This window comes from Xyrauchen texanus, chromosome 6 (genome assembly GCF_025860055.1).
Source record: "Xyrauchen texanus isolate HMW12.3.18 chromosome 6, RBS_HiC_50CHRs, whole genome shotgun sequence".
Taxonomy (NCBI): Eukaryota; Metazoa; Chordata; class Actinopteri; order Cypriniformes; family Catostomidae; genus Xyrauchen; species Xyrauchen texanus.
In genome coordinates, this window is record NC_068281.1 from 35451149 (window position 1) to 35475215 (window position 24067).

Here is a 24067-nt window from a genome sequence, read left to right on the forward strand (position 1 = left end):
ATTATTGATCATAAATCAATCATTGGCAAACAGTTCACAGCAATCCATTACACAAGTGAATTTGTCAATCAGTTGGAGATTTATTATGAGGGCTTGTTTAAGGACCCGTCAATTTAAACAAGCGTCAGACGTGCTTGTGTAGCTTCTTGGATGCGTTGCGTCATAAACATCAAATGTTTAGGTCACTGTGTCAAGTTAAATATAGTTTAATACTCAATCTTTAAACACATCTTGAGATCCCTTAGTTCGGATTTGCGCTCCATCAAGTGTTCTGAACGCATGTTTGTGTTGTTCTGCCTACTGAAGTGTTTTCTTCATTGTATAAACTGCTCGTTGCTCATACAGCTGAAATTTCACTTACGGCCCTCTGGAGTAAACAGGTGGTACTACAAGCTTGCATTTCTCAGGAATCTTCCTATATTACGGTCCGTGGGCATGCGATTAATTGCGTACATTTTTTTAAGTCGACAGTCCTAATATATATATATATATATATATATATAAGGCATCAAAATTAAACACAAATTTCACAATACAATACTATATGTGCACCCACAAATGTTTTGCTCAAACTTTTTCAAGGATTCAACATAAATGTTATTTAAATCATAAATGCCACAAAAGTGTCTGACATTTGCAACATAAAGCAGAGCACTAAGTAACTTAAGCAAAAGCACTGCATTTATTTTGTTTGTTTATTGAGAAAAATGTCATTGAACTCACAATTTTCATTTATTTCTTGAGAAAATAAGTTTGTCAAAACCAGCGGTTGCCCGTGCCTTTTAAGTCTTGGCCTTCAGTGTGATTCATACCATTAAGAAAACACTGTTTCACAATGAATAAAACACCCTGTGCCTATGGACATCATACATTACATCGCAGCCAAATAATAATACCAACTGACATTTTAAAAACACGTCCATGCATGAAAGCCAAAACCAAGAAGGCCTAATACCAGGAAAAAGCTGTCTAATAATATTTGCAATCTAAATGTTGCTTGCAATAATTTTTTTTTCCTAAGGGTACATGGTAACTTTTCAAAACTTAAACTGACAATGAATGCTCCAGTGAGCCCAATTTACACTTAGTAAACTCCTGATGTTGCTTTATCAATGCAAAAAGCACTTACCAATTTACTTGAAGTGAAAATCTCAGGTTTTTAAATCCATAAAGATCTCTTTCTCAATGTCAATACCAGCAGTGATGACAGCCGACTCAGCAAGATCTCGTGCACTTCGCTTTCAAATTACGTACGTCACTTAAAGCGTGATTGCGTCACTCAAGGCCAGCTAGGAGGCCTCAACTGGGACATATCCTAAAGACCACACCCAACAAGAACAAATAAATCAATCTGATTGGCTGATGAATCTGACAATCTGACTTTAGATGCCTCTTCACAGCACTGTTGAGGGATACTGTCGAAATTCTGAAGGCTTAACGGGATGGAGCTCCAACTCACGCGCTGCTTCGGCTAAAGCGTTCGGCTTTGGGCATGCGATTTGTGAACCAGTCATCATCACTTGTATCAAGAAATAAATTCTGATGGTATAAACTATTTGTTGTTTGCTAATCATTTTTATATGAATTAGGAGTGGAAAGCAATTGAAAATAAAAAGGCAAAAAGGTGAAAAAATATTTATTTATTAGACATGTTAGGCCAGCAGAGAAGGCTTTGCTGGCCCTGAGAATTAGCCGCTGGTCTACACTCTAGTCAATGATCTACTTTTAAATGACCAACTCAATAAGATCTACCAACTAAAAAAACACAGTTTCATTTAAAATAAGAAAATGCTTGTTGGGACTACTCAGGGCCGGTTCTAGACATTTGGAGGCCCTAGGCAAAATGTATGTTGGAGGCCCCCCGCCATGCCCTCCTCCCCTCCACCTTTCAGAATTCATGAGTTCACACTTACATCAAATTAAATAGAGTAAAGATTATGCGTATTTGGCATGCTGTCCAGGGGAGGGCTCCAGGCTCTGAATTTTGGCCAGATTTACACAGTATTACATTGGATTGCATTGTATTTTGGATTGTGTTGTTTACATCCAATAAGAGATTATTAAAAATCAAAGTGAGGAGATGGGGGCGGTGGAGGGATGCTGATAAACTGTCAATGAACAGAGGTAAGTCTGCAGTATACACTCACCTAAAGGATTATTTGGAACACCATACTAATACTGTGTTTGACCCCCTTTCGCCTTCAGAACTGCCTTAATTCTACGTGGCATTGATTCAACAAGGTGCTGAAAGCATTCTTTAGAAATGTTGGCCCATATTGATAGGATAGCATCTTGCAGTTGATGGAGATTTGTGGGATGCACATCCAGGGCACGAAGCTCCTGTTCCACCACATCCCAAAGATGCTCTATTGGGTTGAGATCTGGTGACTGTGGGGGCAATTTTAGTACAGTGAACTCATTGTCATGTTCAAGAAACCAATTTGAAATGATTCGAGCTTTGTGACATGGTGCATTATCCTGCTGGAAGTAGCCATCAGAGGATGGGTACATTGTGGCCATAAAGGGATGGACATGGTCAGAAACAATGCTCAGGTAGGCCGTGGCATTTAAACGATGCCCAATTGGCACTAAGGGGCCTAAAATGTGCCAAGAAAACATCCCCCACACCATTACACCACCACCACCAGCCTGCACAGTGGTAACAAGGCATGATGGATCCATGTTCTCATTCTGTTTACGCCAAATTCTGACTCTACCATCTGAATGTCTCAACAGAAATCGAGACTCATCAGACCAGGCAACATTTTTCCAGTCTTCAACTGTCCAATTTTGGTGAGCTCTTGCAAATTGTAGCCTCTTTTTCCTATTTGTAGTGGAGATGAGTGGTCTTCTGCTGTTGTAGCCCATCCGCCTCAAGGTTGTGCGTGTTGTGGCTTCACAAATGCTTTGCTGCATACCTCGGTTGTAACGAGTGGTTATTTCAGGCAAAGTTGCTCTTCTATCAGCTTGAATCAGTCGGCCCATTCTCCTCTGACCTCTAGCGTCAACAAGGCATTTTTGCCCACAGGACTGCCGCATACTGGATGTTTTTCCCTTTTCACACCATTCTTTGTAAACCCTAGAAATGGTTGTGCATGAAAATCCCAGTAACTGAGCAGATTGTGAAATACTCAGACCAGCCCGTCTGGCACCAACAACCATGCCACGCTCAAAATTGCTTAAATCACCTTTAAGCAATTTTTGGAGTTCAGGAGATTGTCTTGACCAGGACCACACCCCTAAATGCATTGAAGCAACTGCCATGTGATTGGTTGATTAGATAATTGCATTAATGAGAAACTGAACAGGTGTTCCTAATAATCCTTTAGGTGAGTGTATATACCTCTTATCTCGTTGATTATCTGAATGTGCTCCTCCCGAACTTTGTTAATAAAACATCATTTAATAAAAAAGACTTGAAAACAAATATGATTCCTAATCATTTTATTTATACAAAACCTGTTATCAGTATTTTTATATTTTTACTTAAATGTGCATATTAATGTAACTTAATTAACGTAAACAAAAAAAATCATCTGAAAAGTCATCTTTTTTTTTTTTAGCAGTCAGGAAGTTTTTGCAGTAATTTGTTCAGTAATTTATTTATGGTAACACACTAACCCACTATTTGGGATAATGAACAGTTTTGTTTTTGATTGACTAAATATAGTCATATTAGGTATGTATTGTAGAGAAATACCTTATGATACACAAATCAGCTGCTAGTGGAAGTGAAAAGACAAGTTAATTTCGTCAACTGTAATTGTGTGCTTATTCATATGCTTAAGATTGCATACTTATTTTCAATAAATATTGCAACAGTATTTATGATTGGAAAACAAAAAAAATTAAGTCTATTATGGTCTATAGTCTATTATGATAGACCAGAGCAGTTAATGTAGGCTAAACATCTGCGTTTTAGAAGATATACAGACTGTTTTAAAACTTAATAAACAATGCTTTAGTATAGTGCGTTTGCTCTTTGACTGACAAGCTTTACTTTTTCTGTAGTGTTTTGCAAGTCAGCTCCTGACTAGGGCTGGAAATCAGCTACATACGCTCGGATTCAAAGTGTCAGAAGTGAATTCAGTCCATCAACGGTGCTCGCACTCTTTTGAACTGGAAATAACCGTCAAATGATCGATCTCAAAATGACGCTGAGCGTTAGAATCAGTTTATTTTTTACAATACATTACAATCACTCAAAAATAGATGATACCTGAATCACGAGCTGCACTTTCTTTGCATGCCTGCTTAGCCTTACGCTTAGCAGCCCCTGAAGGATGAGTTTGTTTCGGCGCCATCAGATAAATTTGCAGAAAAGTTGGATTTTATTCATCTACAATCTCTGCATTCATAAATTCAGAGGTTGGGAGTGACTCGCATGTAAACGGTGATATTAATTGGTTTAACTACAGGTGAATGACAATTGTTATATCCAATGGACAAACAGCATAGTGTTTTGCTGCTCTTGATTGGTGGATAAGCATGTGTATAGTTTGGAGGCCCCGCCTTCAAGGCCGAGGGCCTAGGCAACTGCCTAGTTCGCCTATAGGTAGCGCCGGCCCTGGGACTACTGCATGTATCCCTACATGGAATTCATCTTCTAATTAATAAAGAAATATATAATAATGTTCAATGTTGATATCATTCAGTTTTAAAACTAAACCCAAAACACCTACAGCACAATAGATTACAATAGCCAGGACATTTGCCTTATTCTGATGACTTGCACTGAATGGAATCAGACAGTTTTGCATAATCCGGGCAGTTGCATCGCAATTTCGTGCTCTGTTCTCAGAAGTCCTTGGAAGGCGCGTATGCGCAAACCTAGTTGTCATGGCAACTGAATAAACAAAACCTTGCCTGGTCTATATTTACTCGTCAAGTGCAAGTCAGACAGAAACTAAAAGAAGGAAAGACATTATATTTATTTTTATTAAAATTTAACGAAAGTACATTTTCATTTTGTGCGATCTACCAGCATTGCCTTTGCGATCGACTGGTAGATCGCGATCGACGTATTGGGCACCCCTGCTCTAGTCGCTTATATTTGTATAGCACTTTTCACAATATGTATAATTTCAAAGCAGCAGTCAATAGCAGATAATTATACGTCATGTAATTGCAGGTTTCTTGCATTGTTGGTTTTTTGAATAAGCTGTTTTTTGATAGTTATAACTCATAACTTATGAGCGTCTTGCTGTGCATGCCACACGCGGTGTCGGCTGGAAGAGGTGGATGTTAAACTTACTGCTGCAGTTTCTGCTTCACAAATCGTCCATTTGCGTTGTGATGTCGGTGTGAATAAAATGACATGTTTGATGTACTGTAGCACCAGAACATGACACCGTTGTTTGGCAATTTCAACAAGTTTAACTGGACTTCTTGCATGTGTACTGGAAGTGTGTTGCTCTGTTTTCCTGCGAGAACTCAGCACCACCTCTCACGGGAGGAGACTGTTCCACAGCTCTCAATACTGAGCTGATTGGATTTAATTAAACAGCATGTGTTTACTTGTGTATCGTATGCTACATATGGTATTGTATAGTGAGCCTTGTATCGTACGATACAATACAATATTTATTTACACCCCTACTGTATATATATATATATATATATATATATATATATATATATACAAATACATAAACATACTGTATACATATACATATATCCATATCACTCATGGGTCATGCGCTACATGGACGGGTTTAGCCATTGCGCACCCTTTCTGTGTTTACATCAGCGTGTCCCACAGAACGCGTTTACATACGCACCCTCTCGAGAACGATGACGGGAGCTGGAGCCTGCAGCTGGGGGCCCCGGGGCATAAGCCTGAGTGTAAGCATGTAAAGATAGCCATAAATATTCATTACAGTTGAAGTCATAAGTTTAAATACAAATTAGCCAAATACATTTAAACTCAGTTTTTCACAATTCCTTACATTAATTGTAAAAAACATTCCCTGTCTTAGGTCAGTTAGGATCACTATTTTAAGAATGTGAAATGTCAGAATAATAGTAGAGAGAAGGATTTATTTCATTTTTTATTTCTTTCATCACATTCCCAGTGGGTCAGAAGTTTACATACACTTTGTTAGTATTTGGTAGCATTGCCTTTAAATTGTTTAACAAGGCCTCCTTGCTCTCACATGCTTTTTCCGTTCTGCCCGCAAATCAGATTGAGGTCAGGACTTTGTGATGGGCACTCCAATACCTTGACATTGTTGTCTTTGAGCCAGTTTGCCACAACTTTGGAGGTATGCTTGGGGTCATTGTCCATTTGGAAGACCCATTTGCGACCGAGCTTTAACATCCTATCTGATGTCTTGAGATGTTGATTCAATATATCCACAAAGCACCCCCACAACATGCTTGCAATCCTCACCCTTATTCCTCTAAATATAACTATTGTCATTATGGCCAAACAGTTGAATTTTTGTTTCATCAGACCAGAGGACATTTCTCCAAAAAAGTAAGATCTTTGTCCCCATGTGCACTTGCAAACTGTAGTCTGGCTTTTTTATGGTGGTTTTGGAGCAGTGGCTTCTTCCTTACTGAGCAGCCTTACAGGTTATGTCGATATAGGACTCATTTTACTGTGGATATAGATACTTGTCTACCTGTTTCCTCCAGAATCTTCACAAGGTCCTTTGCAGTTGTTCTGGGATTGATTTGCACTTTTCGCACCAAATTACGTTCATATCTAGGAGACAGAATGTGTTTCTTTCCTAAGAGGTATGATGGCTGCGTGGTCCCATGGTATTTATACTTGCGTATTATTGTTTGTACAGATGATCATGGTACCTTCAGGCATTTGGAAATTGCTCCCAAGGATGAACCAGACTTGTGGAAGTCCACAATTTATTTTCTGAAGTCTTGGCTGATTTCTTTTCATTTGTGATGTCAAGCAAAGAGGCACTGAGTTTGAAGGTAGGCCTTAAAATACATCCACAGATACACCTCCAATTCAGTACACCTCCTATCAGAAGCTAATTGGCTATTTTTCTAAAGGATTGACATAATTTTCTGGAATTTTCCAAGCTGCTTAAAGGCACAGTTAACTTAGTGTATGTGAACTTCTGACCCACTGGAATCGTTATAGTCCATTAAAAGTGAAACAATCTGTCTGTAAATTATTGTTGGAAAAATTACTCATGTCATGCACAAAGTACATGTTCTTAACAACTTGCCAAAAGTATAGTTTGCTCATATTAAATCTGTGGAGTGGTTAAAAGAAGAGTTTTAATGACTTCAACCTAAGTGTATGTACATTTCTGACTTCAACTGTAATTGTTATTTTCCAACATACATTGCCATCATAAATACATTTCCCACATAATGCATTTCCATGTTTTTTTTTCTAAAATAACGCTTTTATTTTAAATGTTATAGCTTGCGGAAATCATGAAAATAACAATGGTAGAGATCTTTTGCCTCAGTGTCATTTGCCTTCTCAAAACATGCTGCCTTTACAAAGTCGAAGGCTTGTCCTCAGTATTTGCAAGGACCCCTTTTCAATATTTTCACAAAACTGTGACTGACTCACTCATTGCTCCTCTCCCCAGCCTCTTAAATGTTTCTATCCCCAGGATACAAAAACCTTTTTAGGTTTAAGTGCAATTAATTATATGAAAATAATGAGTTAAAATATTAACGCAGTTAATCATGCCTCCAAACAGTAATAAGGAATTTTCCTACCATCGGAGCAATTCAAGCTTGATGTACCACCTTGATATTTTTGTGACTCTGTGGCATCTTTGGACAGTCAGCACAACTTCAGTTGTTCAAGCAACATGCCTCATCAAATCAAAAATCGTTTTTCTTTTTTTTAAACTTGCCGATACCAATACCTGTTTTGTTTTTGTTTGTTTTTCTATTAATTCAATATCAACAGTTAATTTAAATGTTATCATCAAAATTGTGTCTAAATAAATATACAAATGTATTAAATGAATATAGAACAATTAATTTTCAACATAATATCTTATTCATTTTTCAAATTCAAATTAAGTGCTTTTATACAGAACCTCACAGCATAATCCAAAATACAATATTGATGTTATTTTTGTCAAATAAAGTGCTGCATAACAGAACATCACAGATATGAGATATTTTACAATTATAATACAATTACTATTTTATTACTATTATTAGTAGCAATAGTAGTATTACAGTTAATATTACATAAATATACAGTACTGATATATTTATTTTTTCCATTTAAATTGAGATTTTATTTTGGCAAAGCTTTTATTTTGATGCCCTTTCTTTCCGTGTGTGTGTATGTGTGTGTGTGTGTGTGTGTGTGTGTGTGTGTGTGTGTGTGTGTGTGTGTGTGTGTGTGTGTGTGTGTGTGTGTGTGTGTGTGTGTGTGTGTGTGTGTGAGAGTTTTTCAAAGTTTCAGACTACGTTTAACTTGACAAAGCATTCTAAAACACAGGACTTATGAGAGACGCTGAAAACGCGTAACCAGTGTGAGACGCTCCAAAAGCGTCCGTCTGGTGCACGAGAACATTAAAATATGTTGCAGAGGAAGGTTGGCCAATAATAGGGTTATGTTCAATGATATGGAAATATTGGAAACTATTAATCAAACAATATTTTAACTTTTAAAACTTTTTGTATTGCTAAATGCTTTACTTGTCACGATTCATGAATTCGCTGTTTCCTTCATGTCCCGTGTTATTGTTGTTCTGTGTGTTTGAGCGTGTGTTAGTGGGCGTTACCGCTTGTTCCATTGATCAGCGTGCCAGCTGATCTCATTCACTGCACCAGCTGCTGCTTATTACCACCATGTATTTATACTCATCTCTATTTCCTCTCTTTGTCAGATCGTTGGTTTGATGTCCTCAGTGTTTGTTCGGTTGTTTTCCTGTCCGCTATCCTTCTGGTTCGTGTCCCTGTTCGGTGTCTTCATAGTTCATCTCATCCGGATTCCACCTGCACTGGATTCACTCCTTCACTCTCTCCAGCCCCTCCCGTTATTCTGTACTGTTTCGTGTGTTCTGACCTCTCACATTAAAAGAGTGACTTGCATCTTTGCTTCCGTTGTTTTACTGTGACAGAACGATCTGACCAAGCATGGAAGCAGCAAGTGGCACCTCCTCTTCTCTGGAAGATTTCATCAGATCCAGCATGGCACGGATGGATTCCCAGGAGAGAAATATGAATGAGGCGGGTCGGGCTATTTCTGCTCTCGTGGCGCAGGTGTCCGAGCTCACTCAACAGTTTCAGCTTATGCGTGCTCCGCTGCGCCACCCACACCGCCCGCTCCCCTGTACCACCAGAGAATGTCTCTCAGTCAGAGCCCCGCCTACCTGTTCCCGAGTCTTACAACGGTGAGCCGAATTTTTGCAGGGCATTTTTAACACGTTGTTCTATGCACTTCTCTCTGCAGCCCAGAACTTTTGCCAATGAACAAAGCAAGGTCGCATTTGTGCTCACACTACTGACTGGGAGGGCAGCGCTCTGGGGAACGGCGGTGTGGGAGAACCAAGATCCATGCTGCACCTCGTTCCAGACACTCGCCACTGAAATGAAGAGAGTTTTTGACCGGGCAGTCGCGGGCAGAGAAGCGGCACGGATTCTCGCGGACCTTAAACAAAATGAGAGATCCGTGTCTGATTACTCCATTGAGTTCGGACCTTGGCAGCAGAGTGTCAGTGGAGCGAGGAGGCGCAGTGGGACATGTTCCTGCATGGGCTGGCTGACCGCGTTCAAAGAGAGATCTATGCTCTGGACTTGCCTACTACACTAAGCGGGTTGATCGAACTGGCGCTCCGTGTAGATTCCCGACTCTCCCGAGTGGAACATCGGAGGGCAACCGCTCGGTTGTCTGGAGCAACGGAGACGCTGCGAGCCAGCAGCGGGGACGCGGTCAGCCCCGTCTACGATCACGAGCCCATGCAGGTCGGGCGAGCTCGGCTTTCCGGGAGGAGAAGGAGAGGCGGAGATCCCAGGGCCTTTGTCTTTACTGCGGCACAGCGGGACACTTTGCTTTCAACTGCCCGGTAAAGGGCAAGCCCGGCAGTAAATCAGAGGCTACTGTCGGGTGGGATCTCCGCTGAGAAGACCTCGTCAACATCTATGCTCCTCCGGTAAGACTACGATGGGCAGCCCAATCCCTCGACTGTCAAGCACTACTGGACTCCGGGGCAGAAGGTAATTTCATGGATTACTCCTTTGCAATCAAGAATCAGGTTCCCCTTCTGCCTCTCACCCACACCATCGCAGTTCAAGCCCTCAACGGCCAAGCGCTTCCCACTATCTCATTCACCACTGGACCCATCACACTCTGCGTATCTGGCAACCACACTGAAACCATCTCCTTTTATATTCTGGACTCCCCCTTGCATCTATTGTCTTAGGACACCCCTGGCTCATTGAACACAATCCCAAGATAGACTGGCGGCAGAGATCAGTATCAGAGTGGAGCAATAAATGTTATGAGTCCTGTCTTGTGTCTGCTTGTCCGTTTGTTTCTGTCTCTTCGTTTCAGGAGGTAGCAGTGGATTTGTCAAACGTGCCCACGGAGTACCTAGACCTGAAGGAAGTGTTCAGTAAGTCTCGGCTGCTTCCCTCCCTCCGCATCGTCCCTATGACTGTGCCATAGAGTTACTGCCAGGTACGTCTCCGCCTAAGGGCAAATTATATTCACTTTCTGTTCCAGAAAGAGAGGCCATGGAGAAATATATTTCTGATTCTCTAGCAGCGGGGTTCATCCGTCCTTCCTCTTCTCCAGCGGGGGCGGGGTTCTTTTTTGTGGGGAAGAAGGACGGATCCCTGCGACCTTGTATTGACTACCGGGGGCTGAACAGCATCACGGTAAAGAATACTTACCCTTTGCCACTGATGTCTTCAGCCTTGAGAGGTTGCAGGGAGCGTCGGTCTTCACAAAATTGGATTTACGTAACGCTTATCATTTGGTCCGCATTAGGAAGGGGGATGAATGGAAGACTGCTTTTAACACCCCCAGGGGCACTTTGAATACTTGGTCATGCCTTTCGGCTTGTCCAACTCCCCAGCAGTCTTCCAGGCACTCGTCAATGACGTGCTGCGAGATATGGTCGACCAGTTCATGTATGTCTACCTGGATGACATATTGATTTTTCTTCTTCTCTCCAGGAACACGTGCAGCACGTTCGACGAGTGCTTCAGAGGCTCCTAGAGAATGGGCTTTTTGTCAAGGCGGAGAAATGCGCTTTTCATGCACAGTCGGTTCCCTTCTTAGGGTATATTGTGTCGTCTGAGGGGATGCGTATGGATCCTGAGAAGGTTAAGGCTGTGGTGGATTGGCCAAGTCCGGACTCCCGTAAGGCCCTACAGAGGTTTCTGGGGTTCGCCAATTTTTACCGGCGGTTTATTCGCAATTTCAGCCAACTGGCCTCGCCTCTGATCGCCTTGACCTCCCCCAGAACTACGTTCAGGTGGTCAGACGCAGCTGAGGCTGCGTTTGCCAAACTGAAAGGCCGCTTCGTTTCGGCCCCCATCCTGGTTACCCCTGATTTATCACGTCAGTTCGTGGTGGAGGTCGATGCGTCAGAGGTGGGGGTAGGTGCAGTGTTATCCCAACGTTTTCCTTCTGACGACAGAATGCATCCGTGCGCGTTTTTTTCTCACCGTCTGTCACCCGCCGAACGTAATTATGATATTGGTAATCGAGAGTTGTTGGCAGTCAAGTTAGCGTTGGAAGAATGGCGTCACTGGTTAGAAGGGTCGGGGGTACCCTTTATCGTCTGGACCGACCATAAGAATCTGGAATACATTAGAACCGCTAAAAGATTGAACTCTAGGCAGGCTCGGTGGGCACTTTTTTTCGGACGTTTTGACTTTACTCTCTCGTACCGCCCAGGTTCCAAGAACATCAAACCTGATTCTTTATCGCGCATTTTTGACCATTCCGATCGCCCGTCTACTCCCGAGTGCATTTTTCCAGAGACCTTAATTGTCTCTACACTCACATGGGAGGTCGAATCGAAGGTCAAGACGGCCTTACAAGGGGTAACGCCTCCGGTCGGCTGTCCACCGAACCGTTTATTTGTGCCGGAGGGATTACGGTCCGACGTCATTCAGTGGGGGCATTGTTCCAATGTGGCCTGTCACCCAGGAGTTAGTCGCACTACATCTTTAGTCAAACAACGATTTTGGTGGCCCCGTATGGCTCGCGACGTTCACAGTTTTGTTTTGGCTTGCTCAGTTTGTGCCACTGGTAAGACCTCCAATCGACCCCCAGACGGGCTCCTCCAACCGCTGCCGGTCCCTTCGAGACCCTGGTCCCATATCGCGCTAGATTTCGTCACCGCCCTCCCACCCTCTCAGGGTAACACGGTAGTTTTGACCGTGGTGGACCGGTTCTCGAGGCGGCCCACTTCATTCCCTTGCCCAAATTACCCTCAGCCAAGGAGACAGCGATTACAGTCGTCAACCACGTCTTTCGGCTACATGGCCTCCCGATGGACGTGGTTTCCGACAGAGGTCCCCAGTTTGTGTCCAAATTTTGGCAAGAGTTTTGTAGATTACTGGGTGCGACTGTTAGTCTGTCCTCAGGGTTTCATCCCCAGAGCAATGGTCAAACCGAGAGAGCCAACCAGGATCTGGAAAGAGCGTTGCGATGTCTGGTCTCCAAGAATCCTTCCTCATGGAGCCAACAATTGTCTATGGTGGAGTACGCCCACAATTCATTACCAGTATCATCCACGGGCCTATCTCCGTTTGAGTGTAGTCTAGGTTACCAGCCACCAATTTTTCCTAGTCTGGAGTCCGAAGTCGCGGTCCCCTCCGCTCACGCTTTCGTCCAGAGGTGTCGTCACACTTGGACTAGAGCCCGTGAGACTCTACTCCAAGCGGAGCGCGCACCAAGGCCAAGGCCGATCGCCACCGGTCGAGACCTCCCGTATACGTCGTCGGTTCCAAAGTGTGGCTTTCTACCAAGAACATTCCTCTCCGCTCCGTTTCTAATAAACTTGCTCCTAAATTCATTGGCCCGTTCAGCTGTCACCAAGATCATTAGTCCGGTGGCAGTCCGCCTCAATCTTCCTCCAGTGTACAGGAGAATTCATCCCGTGTTTCATGTATCCAAAATCAAACCCGTCTTTTATTCTCGCATTAACCCGCCAGCCCGGTTCCCCACCGCCGCGACTCGTAGAAGGGGAACCCACTTATTCGGTTGACCGTATTCTGGACTCTAGGCGGAGGGGACGCGGAATCCAGTACTTGGTGGACTGGGAAGGTTACGGTCCGGAGGAGAGAAGTTGGGTGCCTGCTAGAGACATCCTGGATCATTCCCTTATTGATGATTACAATCGACAGGTAAAGGAGTCTGGGGACGCCAGGAGGCGTTCCTAGGAGGGGTACTGTCACGATTCATGAATTCGCTGTTTCCTTCATGTCCCGTGTTATTGTTGTTCTGTGTGTTTGAGCGTGTGTTAGTGGGCGTTACCGCTTGTTCCATTGATCAGCGTGCCAGCTGATCTCATTCACTGCACCAGCTGCTGCTTATTACCACCATGTATTTATACTCATCTCTATTTCCTCTCTTTGTCAGATCGTTGGTTTGATGTCCTCAGTGTTTGTTCGGTTGTTTTCCTGTCCGCTATCCTTCTGGTTCGTGTCCCTGTTCGGTGTCTTCATAGTTCATCTCATCCGGATTCCACCTGCACTGGATTCACTCCTTCACTCTCTCCAGCCCCTCCCGTTATTCTGTACTGTTTCGTGTGTTCTGACCTCTCACATTAAAAGAGTGACTTGCATCTTTGCTTCCGTTGTTTTACTGTGACATTACTTGTCTGTTGACACAATATGCGTTATCTATATAATGTAATGAATTTCAATTATATGAATTATATCATTGTGGGTGCAGATTCTGTGTGAGTGCGCTAACGACCTGCAAGGGAGAAAACAAGCCAGTGCAGGCATCATGCTCTCTGTCTATTGTGGCATTGAGTAGTTAGTAGTAATATTCAGTTCTTTTGAGACATAAGCAACACTGTCAAAACGAGAACATTGTGAAGGTTGCTCATCATCTAGAGATTTATCAACTCCGCTGTCTCCCTATGGGTCTGTGCAATGATGACTTGAGTATGTTTCCTCCAATATAAACATCACAGAAGGTGGCACATTGCTAGACACCTACAGCACATCTCTTTTTCAGAAACGAGAAATCTCCACTTATCTGTTTAAAACAGCACAGCTCCAACACCACCCTAATAACACTGTCCTGTTTCCATTCACAGCCCCTGCAGATAGCTGGTAATCAAGGCCCTGTAGGTCACATACTGTTATTGGAAGCTCCAAATAATTGGGATACAATTCTTTTTTAGTAGACTCGGTAGCAAAAATAAAAGCTTTTTGTCTAATTAAGAGCTTGCAGGAACATGCAGCTTGGACCATCAGCAGGTGGATGATGGGAGACAGATGGGATTTAGCTAACTGCTGCTTGTTTCGTTAAGGCTGATACACCCGTCGCGTCTCCTTCGTTAGCTCGGTACATCATGTGCACTATGGGCTGCTCAGGTCAGCAGAGCGATTTGCAGGGAGACAGCGATCTCGGCAGAGCCCTTAATCGACAATGCCCCGAAGCCACTTCCTCCCACAATGCAAATGCAATTTTAGTTCCTCTCTCTGCACTCATTTGAAATTGATATCTATTTTTTATTTCACGTCAGATTGCCTGCAGTATGTACACTGATACTAATTACTGCCTTCTTGTGTATTTTTGTCTTCAATCAAACTTTATTACCTTTTGAGAGTTTCATGAGCGTGCTCCAAACACATTGGAATATGGAGACAAAACCTTGTCTGAGCAAAGGAAACTTTGCTAAAACAAAAGTCTGCACCAGTAAATATTAGTGGGAAAATTCACTAAACATCTGTGCTATATTTCATGGTATATCTGTGCATGGTATTTCAGCACAAAACACTTGTATTATATTCACTAACAGGCACATAATACTTTGAAATAGCATTTTGCCATATTGAAATTAATTCGTAATTGTTCTTTTCAGCACAAGCATGCCTCCTTTCTATGTAATTAGGCTGTTTATGAATCTTGCTTTATTCACAACACACAAGGCCATTTGCTTGGCACTATTAACATTTTGCTATTACTGCTTATGGAAAGCAGGCGGTAAACTGAAGTTTATTGTATACGTTTTCTTGTGGTCATACGCTACGTTCACACCGTGTCTGAATTACTGTAATTACGAGATGGCAGCTCGGAGGTTGTACTCGGAGCCGTTAACGTCTTGGGAGTTCTGAAGTTATTAGTTTCTATTATAACACTCATACCGACAAAACGGCTTTTGTTATTGATAACAGCAAAATATGGACTTAAATATGTATCTGTTTCTCACACACACCTATCAAATCAGTTCTGGAGACATTGATTTAACCACTGGAGTCATATGGATTACTTTAATGCTGACACCCAAATGTCACCCATTCACTTGCTTTGTATGGACCAAAAGAGCTGAAATTTTCTTCTAAAAATCTTCATTTGAGTTCTGCTGAAGAATGAAAGTCACACACATGGCATAAGAGTAAATGATGAGAGAATTCTCATTTTTGGGTGAATTATTCCTTTAAATTGAAGGTTTGACTGCAATTCCACACAAAAGAAAAAGATGTGTTTGTAGAATGTAACGCTAATTGACATCTTGTTATTTCATGTTATGGAAACATGATCTATAAGGATGGCTTCAAGCTAATAACTAATGCAAACTAATCTTTTAAATGAGTATAGCCATCTTAGTTGACCTTTTTTTAGAAGTACATCAAATTATTAAATTCGCAAGCAGTCTTGCCAGGGTAGGGTTCATACTGTATGTTATTTCACAAGATTACTCATATGGCTGTCAAACTGATGCTGCCTTTTCAGTGTGACATTTTCTTAAGCTCATGGACATGGTCTCAATCTCTTTGCTATATGTTATTCGTTTTGTGGATCACAAGCTCCACAATGGTCCAGAATCCACCGGGGGCAGAACATTGTACCTCTTTCACTTCTCCTCACAGATATTAATGATTTCCAGGCTGGTTGGTGAGCACTTCTGGAGCCTGTGGGTGTTTATTCAAGCAGGTCCCAGAGCAGTTTTCACCACCCACAGCTAAGATACAGTGGAGGATGACTGATCTTGGCAATTGTTGTTGTCCTCATGTAACCCACACTAATACACGGCACGTCTTCATGGAACAGATCCCAAGAGTCTCCCATGCAGCTGTCAATTATACCAGTGTTTTACAATGGTTAAACGAAGGGATTGGGGTGATACACGGAACTCATGTGCCCCACAAGGACTTAAGCTGCTCCCAGCCTCATTAAACATCATGTCAGTGGAGCAGCATCTGTGTCTTCTGTGACCTACAGCTGAGTTTTATTACTGAGAGAGTAACGGACACCAAGAGGAGATGCATGCAAATACCGCAGCATTGCCTGCAGAAAACATGGTACCATTTGTTATTATTATTTCTTTCACAGCAGATGCCTTCATCCAGGACAAATTATGCAACTTTGGCTGTATATTTTTTTTGCATATTATTGATTTAAAGAGTGTGACAGAGAATGTTGGAGCAGAAATTCGCCATAAATTTAACACTTCCTTGAAAATCCGAGATGGGCCTTTATTCCCGATACACTTTATCCCCAAGGATGGGGCTGGAGAGACTGGCATTATCACTATAAGAATAAAAGTGGGGCTTTTATGTCGGATTGGAATAATTCATGGTAAGCCATAGAGAATGGAGAGACATGCAGTGGCATACTGTTTGGCATGAATGTGGAGGTGTGTGGGAGAAGATGGATGGATTGTAAAAACTACCAGATTTGATCAACTTTTATCAATTATTTAAACTTGTACATATTCCTTTTCACTTGGAGAGCCTCCTTATTCCCAACATCAGATGGCATTATCTATTCACTGACCTTATGATTAATTCTTCTGGTATATTGCACACAAAACTGTAGGGCCCCCTGATAGTCGACCAAACTTTAGTCGGTGAGAAGAGTCTTGGTCGACCAATTTTTGATTGGTCGTTTGGCCACAGAAAAAACTCTGCAGGAAACCGATGAACACCGGTATTATCGCTGGTTGGACACTAGGTGCTACCATGGGATAATTTTCGTTAAGCATGGTTAAGCCTACACAATAAAGCAAGACACCTTGATTTAAAACTTTGAACTTTATTTTTTATTTATTTTAACAAAAATGTCTAATGAGACTGAAAAAAAATAAAAGTTTTTAAAATAACATTTAAAATGTGTATCGTCTTGACATGGTCAAATGCATCAGCTATTGGTGATCACTCTTACCATCGTTAATCCCAGAGATCATCGTCTGTTGGCACAACCCTAATGTGCATTTCTATCTATAAATTAACACAATGTTCAGATAGTCTCCTTGCTAGTTTTTCCGACACATTCAGAATCATTACCGCTTTTACCGGTGTCACTGCGGCTCACTTCATGCGTGTGCTTCATGCGTTTATATTTTAAAGGCTTATTATTATGGTTTATTATTTCTCTGTAATGTAGAACGTCTCGGGTTACTTAACTGTAACCCCTGTTCCCTGAAAAAGCGGAACGAGATGCTGTGCTGATTTAGCGCTTTGGGAACGTCTTTAGGAGTGATCAGCTGTGAATATGTGTGCAACACGTCAGTGAAATTGACTAGAATTTATAGCCTCCGCCAGTGACATCATCAGGATGTGTATAAATAGATGCGCCACAGGTGCATCGTCAGGTATTTTGTCTGAAGAGCAGTCCTGGGGCATCCTCAGTGCGGCAGTGAAGCGCAGCATCTCATTCCGCTTTTTCAGGGAACAGGGGTTACAGTTATGTAACCCTAGACGTTCCCTGTCAAAAGCTACACTTTGATGCTGCGCTGATTTAGCACTTTGCGAATGCGAATACTCACGCAGCCGCACTGTGGATGTCTGTACCCCTTACGGTTGAGTAGTTGTGCTCACAAGAGCACGAGAGGTCTCAGACATGAGCTTGTGATGTTGACTCAAGCACATAAGAGCCCGGAGTGGCATGAATATCCAAACTATAAAATCTTATGAATGTATACGGAGAGGACCAGACTGCCGCATTACAAACATTCTGCAGAAGGACACCTCTAGCCAAGGCTTTAGAGGAGGTGACCCCTCTGGTAGAGTGAGCCCTGATCCCTACTGGCAAAGCTTGACCGCACGCTTCATAGGCCAGGGCAATAGCATCCCTCACCCAATGCCACATTGTCTGCTTGGTGGCGGCCGCCCCCTTGTTATGCCCCCAAGACAAATTAATAGTTGCCCTGACTTACGCCACTGGCTATTGCGGTGGACATAAGCCTGAAGGGCACGGACTGGAAGCCTCTCCTGATCTGGCATTGTAAACGGCAGGGAACAGAAGGCTTCAAGAGTGACCGGATGTATGGCAGAGAAAGGAACCTTAGGCAGGTAGTCAGGATGAGGGTGCAATATTGCTTTAGCCATTCCTGGGGCAAAATCTAAGCAGGATGGCAAGACAGACAGAGCCTGCAAATCACCAATTCTTTTTAGAGAAATAATCGCCATAAGAAAAACCATCTTGAGAGTCAGAAGTTTATCAGACGCTAACTCTAGAGGTTCAAATGGGGTCTCAACCAGACCCTCAAAGACTATTGCTAAGTCCCATGAAGGGATCCTGGTCCTAGCTGGAGGTCTTAATCGCATGGTTCCAAGAACAAAGCGAGTGAGCAGAGGATGTTTCCCCAATGGCATCCCATCAATCAAGGCATGGCAAGCTGATAACATAAACCCTGAGAGTGGTGGGGCATGTGCCTGCTGATAATTTTTCCTGCAGAAAGTCCAGAACTGAAGCAATCTGGCAGATAACTGGATCTGCATTATGTTAGAACTAACTCCCTACTAACTAAATCCCGAAACACCAGAGGTGGTGGGAATGGAGAGGTTTCGTGGGGGTATCGGGAAGGTGCAGGTGAATGTATCACATGACCTGTCCCAAGGGGGGGGGGCTACCCCCACAAGGCTGGGTGCAAGACCATCAGGACTTTCTCTTCCTGGAGATAATGGTCCTAAGGTCTACCTTTGGGGGCTGCTGAGGGCGACGAGCCAGTCCCCAGTTTTTACGAGGGGGAGCACGATTCGCCACACTCTGAATTTGAGCCTCCCTTCTAGAAGGACCAGGGCGGGAAATTGGGGCATCAAGAAGGAAGACTTTGTCCTTGTCTCTGATGCCCGAAAGGTGCAGCCATAAGTGCCTCTCCATGCTGACCAAAGCAGCCATAGACAGGCCAATGGCACGAGCCGTCTGTTTGGTCACCCGGAGAGACAGATCCGTGGCTCGACGAAGCTCTGAAAACGCCTCCTCGTCGACCGTACTGCCCGCACTCAGGTCCTTCAACAGGTCAGCCTGCTATGCCTACAACACTGCCATAGTGTGCAGGGCAGCACCAGCCTGACCTGCTGCCTGATAAACTTTCCCCTCAAGCGTAGAGGTGGTCCTACACGGCTTTGTGGGGAGAGTGGGTCTCTTTAGAAAAGATGCCGAGCCAGGCGAGAGATAACCCGCAAGTGTCTCTTCTACTCGTGGCATCATGGAATACCCCTGTGCCTCAGCACCCACGAATATGTCGACGTCGAAGGCACGAAGACACAGGAAGTATAAGGTTTCCTCCATGAATGAGAAAGCTCGTTATGGATGTCATCAAAGAAAGGAAGGGACTGATGTAGCGTTCCCTTCCCTTGGCCACCAGACAGAACTCCTCAACTCCAGTCAGGACCCGGTCTTCATCTTCTGGGGACCCAGTAGTTACATGCGATGTGACGGGAAGGGTCTGGTTTATAACTGGTTTATGTCTTCCAGCTTGGAGCGTTTGGGAGTCTCTTGTTCGTGTGGCCAGTCTAGCTGTATTCTGGCTACCACCGAGTAACCACCTCAAGCAATTCCTCAGCCGCTTTATTATCGTGCGAGGAACGCTCAGAGGTGGGTAGCTCAAAGTCCGCAGACTCAAGAGATTCAGTCCCCCTCATGAACCGAAGAGGCGCTGGGCTCTCTCATACGAGAGACGCTCGGAAGTAAGCGAGACAAGTGCGAATCATTTTGACTGAAAGCAGATCGCAATGCTCGCACCCGCCCCAGCGCAAGAGCAGCATGCTTTCCCCCAAACACACAAAACAAAACTGGTGTGTGTCTGGTCCAGCCATAGAGTGTAAACACTGGGACACACACCGCTTGCTTTGTTTATCAGTCTTTTTTTTTTTTTTGAAAGAGAAAGGTTTCTGCACACTGCCTAACAAATTCTAACTCCTAACAGAGGAAAATAGAAAGTTTTTGACAGGGTTGAGAAGCACAACCCACACAGAATGGTCTGAAGACAAAAGACCTTATGATGCACATGTGGCGTATCTATTTATAGCCCCTGTACCGGAGCATCCTAATGATGTCACTGGCAGAGGCTATAAATTCTAGTCAGTTTCATTGACATGTTGCACACATATTCACAGATGGTCACTCCTAAAGATGTTCCCAAATCACTAAATCAGCGCAGCATCAGAGTGTAGATTTAGATAGGGAACCGTGTTAGCAATGTTACTTATAACATTCTCTCTTGGCCCTGGAACTCAAACCAGCCCCCCAAAATATATATATTCAAGTAATTAAATTAATATCATAAAGGTGTGACTAGTCAACTAGGAAAATCTTGACCCAATGCAATTTATCCATGGTAATAGTGTTCGGATTTCAAGGAGAAAGTCTCTGATTTCATGATTTCATACATCAATCATTAAATCAGTGTGTTACTACATGCAAAAAGTATACAGGTGAAACTCGAAAAATTAGAACATTGTGCAAAAGTTCATTAATTTTAGTAATTCAACTTAAAAGGTGAAACTAATATATTATATAGACTCATTACAAGCAAAGTAAGATATTTCAAGACTTTATTTGATATAATTTTTATGATTATGGCTTACAGCTTATGAAAACCCCAAATTCAGAATCTCAGAAAATTAGAATATTACATGAAATCAATAATAAAAAAAAGGATTTTAAATACAGAAATGTCGGCCCTCTGAAAAGTATAATCATGCATATGTACTCAGTACTTGGTTTGGGCCCCTTTTGCATTAATTACTGCCTCAATGCGGCGTGGCATGGATGCTATCAGCCTGTGGCACTGCTGAGGTGTTATGGAAGATCAAGATGCTTCAATAGCGGCCTTCAGCTCTTCTGCATTGTTTGGTCTCATGTCTCTCATCTTTCTCTTAGCAATGCCCCATAGATTCTCTATGGGGTTCAGGTCAGGCGAGTTTGCTGGCCAATCAAGCACAGTAATACCATGGTCATTGAACCAGGTTTTGGTACTTTTGGCAGTGTGGGCAGGTGCCAAGTCCTGCTGGAAAATGAAGTCAGCATCTCCATAAAGCTTGTCTGCTGAAGGAAGCATGAAGTGCTCTAAAATGTCCCGGTAGACGGCTGCGTTGACTCTGGACTTAATAAAGCACAGTGGACCAACACCAGCCGATGACATGGCTCCCCAAACCAACACAGACTGTGGAAACTTCACACTGGACTTCAAGCATCTTGGATTGTGTGCCTCTCCATTCTTCCTCCAGACTCTGGGACCTTGGTTTCCAAATGAGATGCAAAATTTGCTCTCATCAGAAAAGAGGACTTTGGACCACTGAGCAACAGACCAGTTCTTTTTTTCTTTAGCCCAGGTAAGACGCTTCTGACGTTGTTTGTTGTTCAGGAGCGGCTTGACAAGAGGAATACGACATTTGAAGCCTCAGTCCACTCCTTGTGAAGCTCCCCACACATTTGAATGGCCTTTTCCTGACAATCCTCTCCAGGCTACGGTCATCCCTGCTGCTTGTGCACCTTTTTCTTCCACACTTTTCCCTTCCACTTAACTTTCTATTAATGTGCTTTGATACAGCACTTTGAGAACATCCAACTTCTTTTGCAATTACCTTTTGAGGCTTTCCCTCCTTGTGGAGGGTGTCAATGATGGTTTTCTGCACAACTGTCAGGTCAGCAGTCTTCCCCATGATTGTGAATTCAACTGAACCAGACTGAGAGACCATTTAAAGGCTCAGGAACCCTTTGCAGGTGTTTAGCTGATTAGAGTGTGACACTTTGAGCCTACAATACTGAACCTTTTCACAATATTCTAATTTTCTGAGATTCTGAATTTGGGGTTTTCATAAGCTGTAAGCCATAATCATCAAAATTATATCAAATAAAGGCTTGAAATATCTTACTTTGCTTGTAATGAGTATATATAATATATTAGTTTCACCTTTTAAGTTGAATTACTGAAATTAATGAACTTTTGCACGATATTCTAATTTTTCGAGTTTCACCTGTAATAACAAAAAGAAAGTGGTGCTTAATTTTCAAACATGATGTTATTTAAGCAAAGTAAATGAATTAACTTTAGAGATGTGTGTGCTTCTCATCTGTGGCACTTTATGTTGATATCAGGCACACTGAAAAAGTTCTGTGTAACTTGTGCATGTATGCAGTTTTTCAAATTTTCTGATTGGTTGGTTATTTCCCCGGCAAAGTTAAACAATCTTGTTTAAGGCCAGTGGTTGATTGACAGGTAGAACTTTCACCCTAGAACCCCTTGGTTTCACCAGACTCTTGCTTGGGGAGTCAAAAAATCTATCATACATTGACCTTTACATTGTAATGTATATGCCAGTGCCAGTCAGACATCACTTCAGTCTTGTGACTTCAGAGGATGAACTGATGCCAACTCAAACTGTAAGACATGGGATACTTCATATGCCATTGCCTGAACCTTGGACTTAGGATTTATATATATTTATAGATTAGAGATAATTGCCAACAAAAGCCTTCATCAGCCAACTAGCAAAGACTATGCATCTATGTGAACTTTTGTATTTAATCCAGGATGGACTTCAAAGACATTAGTCATTAATCTTTTTAATCTTTTTTAAACAATGGACCTTAACGCTTACTTAATTTACAAATTTAAAATTATGACTTGCATTGCACATAAATAAGTCATATTAGCATTATGTACATGTTGTTTAGCCAGAGGGGAACTGCACCCCACAGTGGAGTTTCTCCCAAGGTTACTTTTGTCCTTTAACCAACATCTTATGAAGTTTTGTGTTCCTTGCCACTTCAGCTTGCTCACTGGGGTTATAAATACAATTATTATATAATTTCTATACATAATTTACAATCATATTTAATCAAACTACACAATGATGATTTACTTTTAATGCATAATTTCCTGTAAAACTGCTTTGAAAAGTGTGTTGTGTTTTGTGAAAAGCGCTATACAATAAAAAATGTCTTGACATTTAAGATGCAGAAATTATATTATTTCTTAAAATAAATGTAATATTATGCCAAGTATTTTGCACAACCGGGCAACATTTGGTGGGTCGCAACCCAACCTGTCCCCAGGGTAGAGACGCCACTGTCAGCTACATTTACATTATTTACATTACATCTATTATACACTCACACATATGAAATATTGACTGTGCTTTTACAGGTTTACAGGTCATGGGCCGTGCTAATCTTTCTGCTCTGTTCCCCACAGCCCCTGAAGATGCACTGCAGTAGCTGCGCGCTGGTCACCAGCTCTGGTCATCTGACTGCTGGGGGTCGTGGAAAAGAGATCGATCAGGCAGAGTGCGTCATCCGAATGAATGACGCACCCACAGCCCATGGCTATGGCTCAGATGTGGGTCACCGCACGAGCCTGAGGGTCATCGCTCATTCCAGCATGCAGAGAGTGCTGCGCAGCCGCCACGAACTCCTCAACTCCAGTCAGGACACGGTCTTCATCTTCTGGGGACCCAGCAGTTACATGCGACGTGACGGGAAGGGTCTGGTTTATAACAACCTGCGGCTTATGAACCAAGTTCTGCCAAAACTGAAGGTCTACATCATTTCCTGGCAGAAAATGCTACAGTTTGATGAGCTGTTCAAAAGAGAGACAGGCAAAGACAGGTAAAAAGCTCTTTATGACATATTTAATAGGGATTGGTTATTTTTGTGTAAGTGTCTGATAGCCAATATGCATAGCAGATT

At 42.7% G+C, this 24067-nt stretch overlaps 1 protein-coding gene across 1 annotated transcript in view; it reads left to right on the top strand.

Moving 5' to 3' along the window:
• LOC127644607 (alpha-N-acetylgalactosaminide alpha-2,6-sialyltransferase 5-like) overlaps window positions 1-24067 on the top strand; it is a 74724-nt gene that overhangs the window by 30697 nt on the left and 19960 nt on the right. The window contains exon 3 of the mRNA XM_052127870.1: window positions 23574-23986. Coding sequence (XP_051983830.1) covers window positions 23574-23986 — 413 coding nt within the window. The remainder of the gene's footprint in view (window positions 1-23573; window positions 23987-24067) is intronic.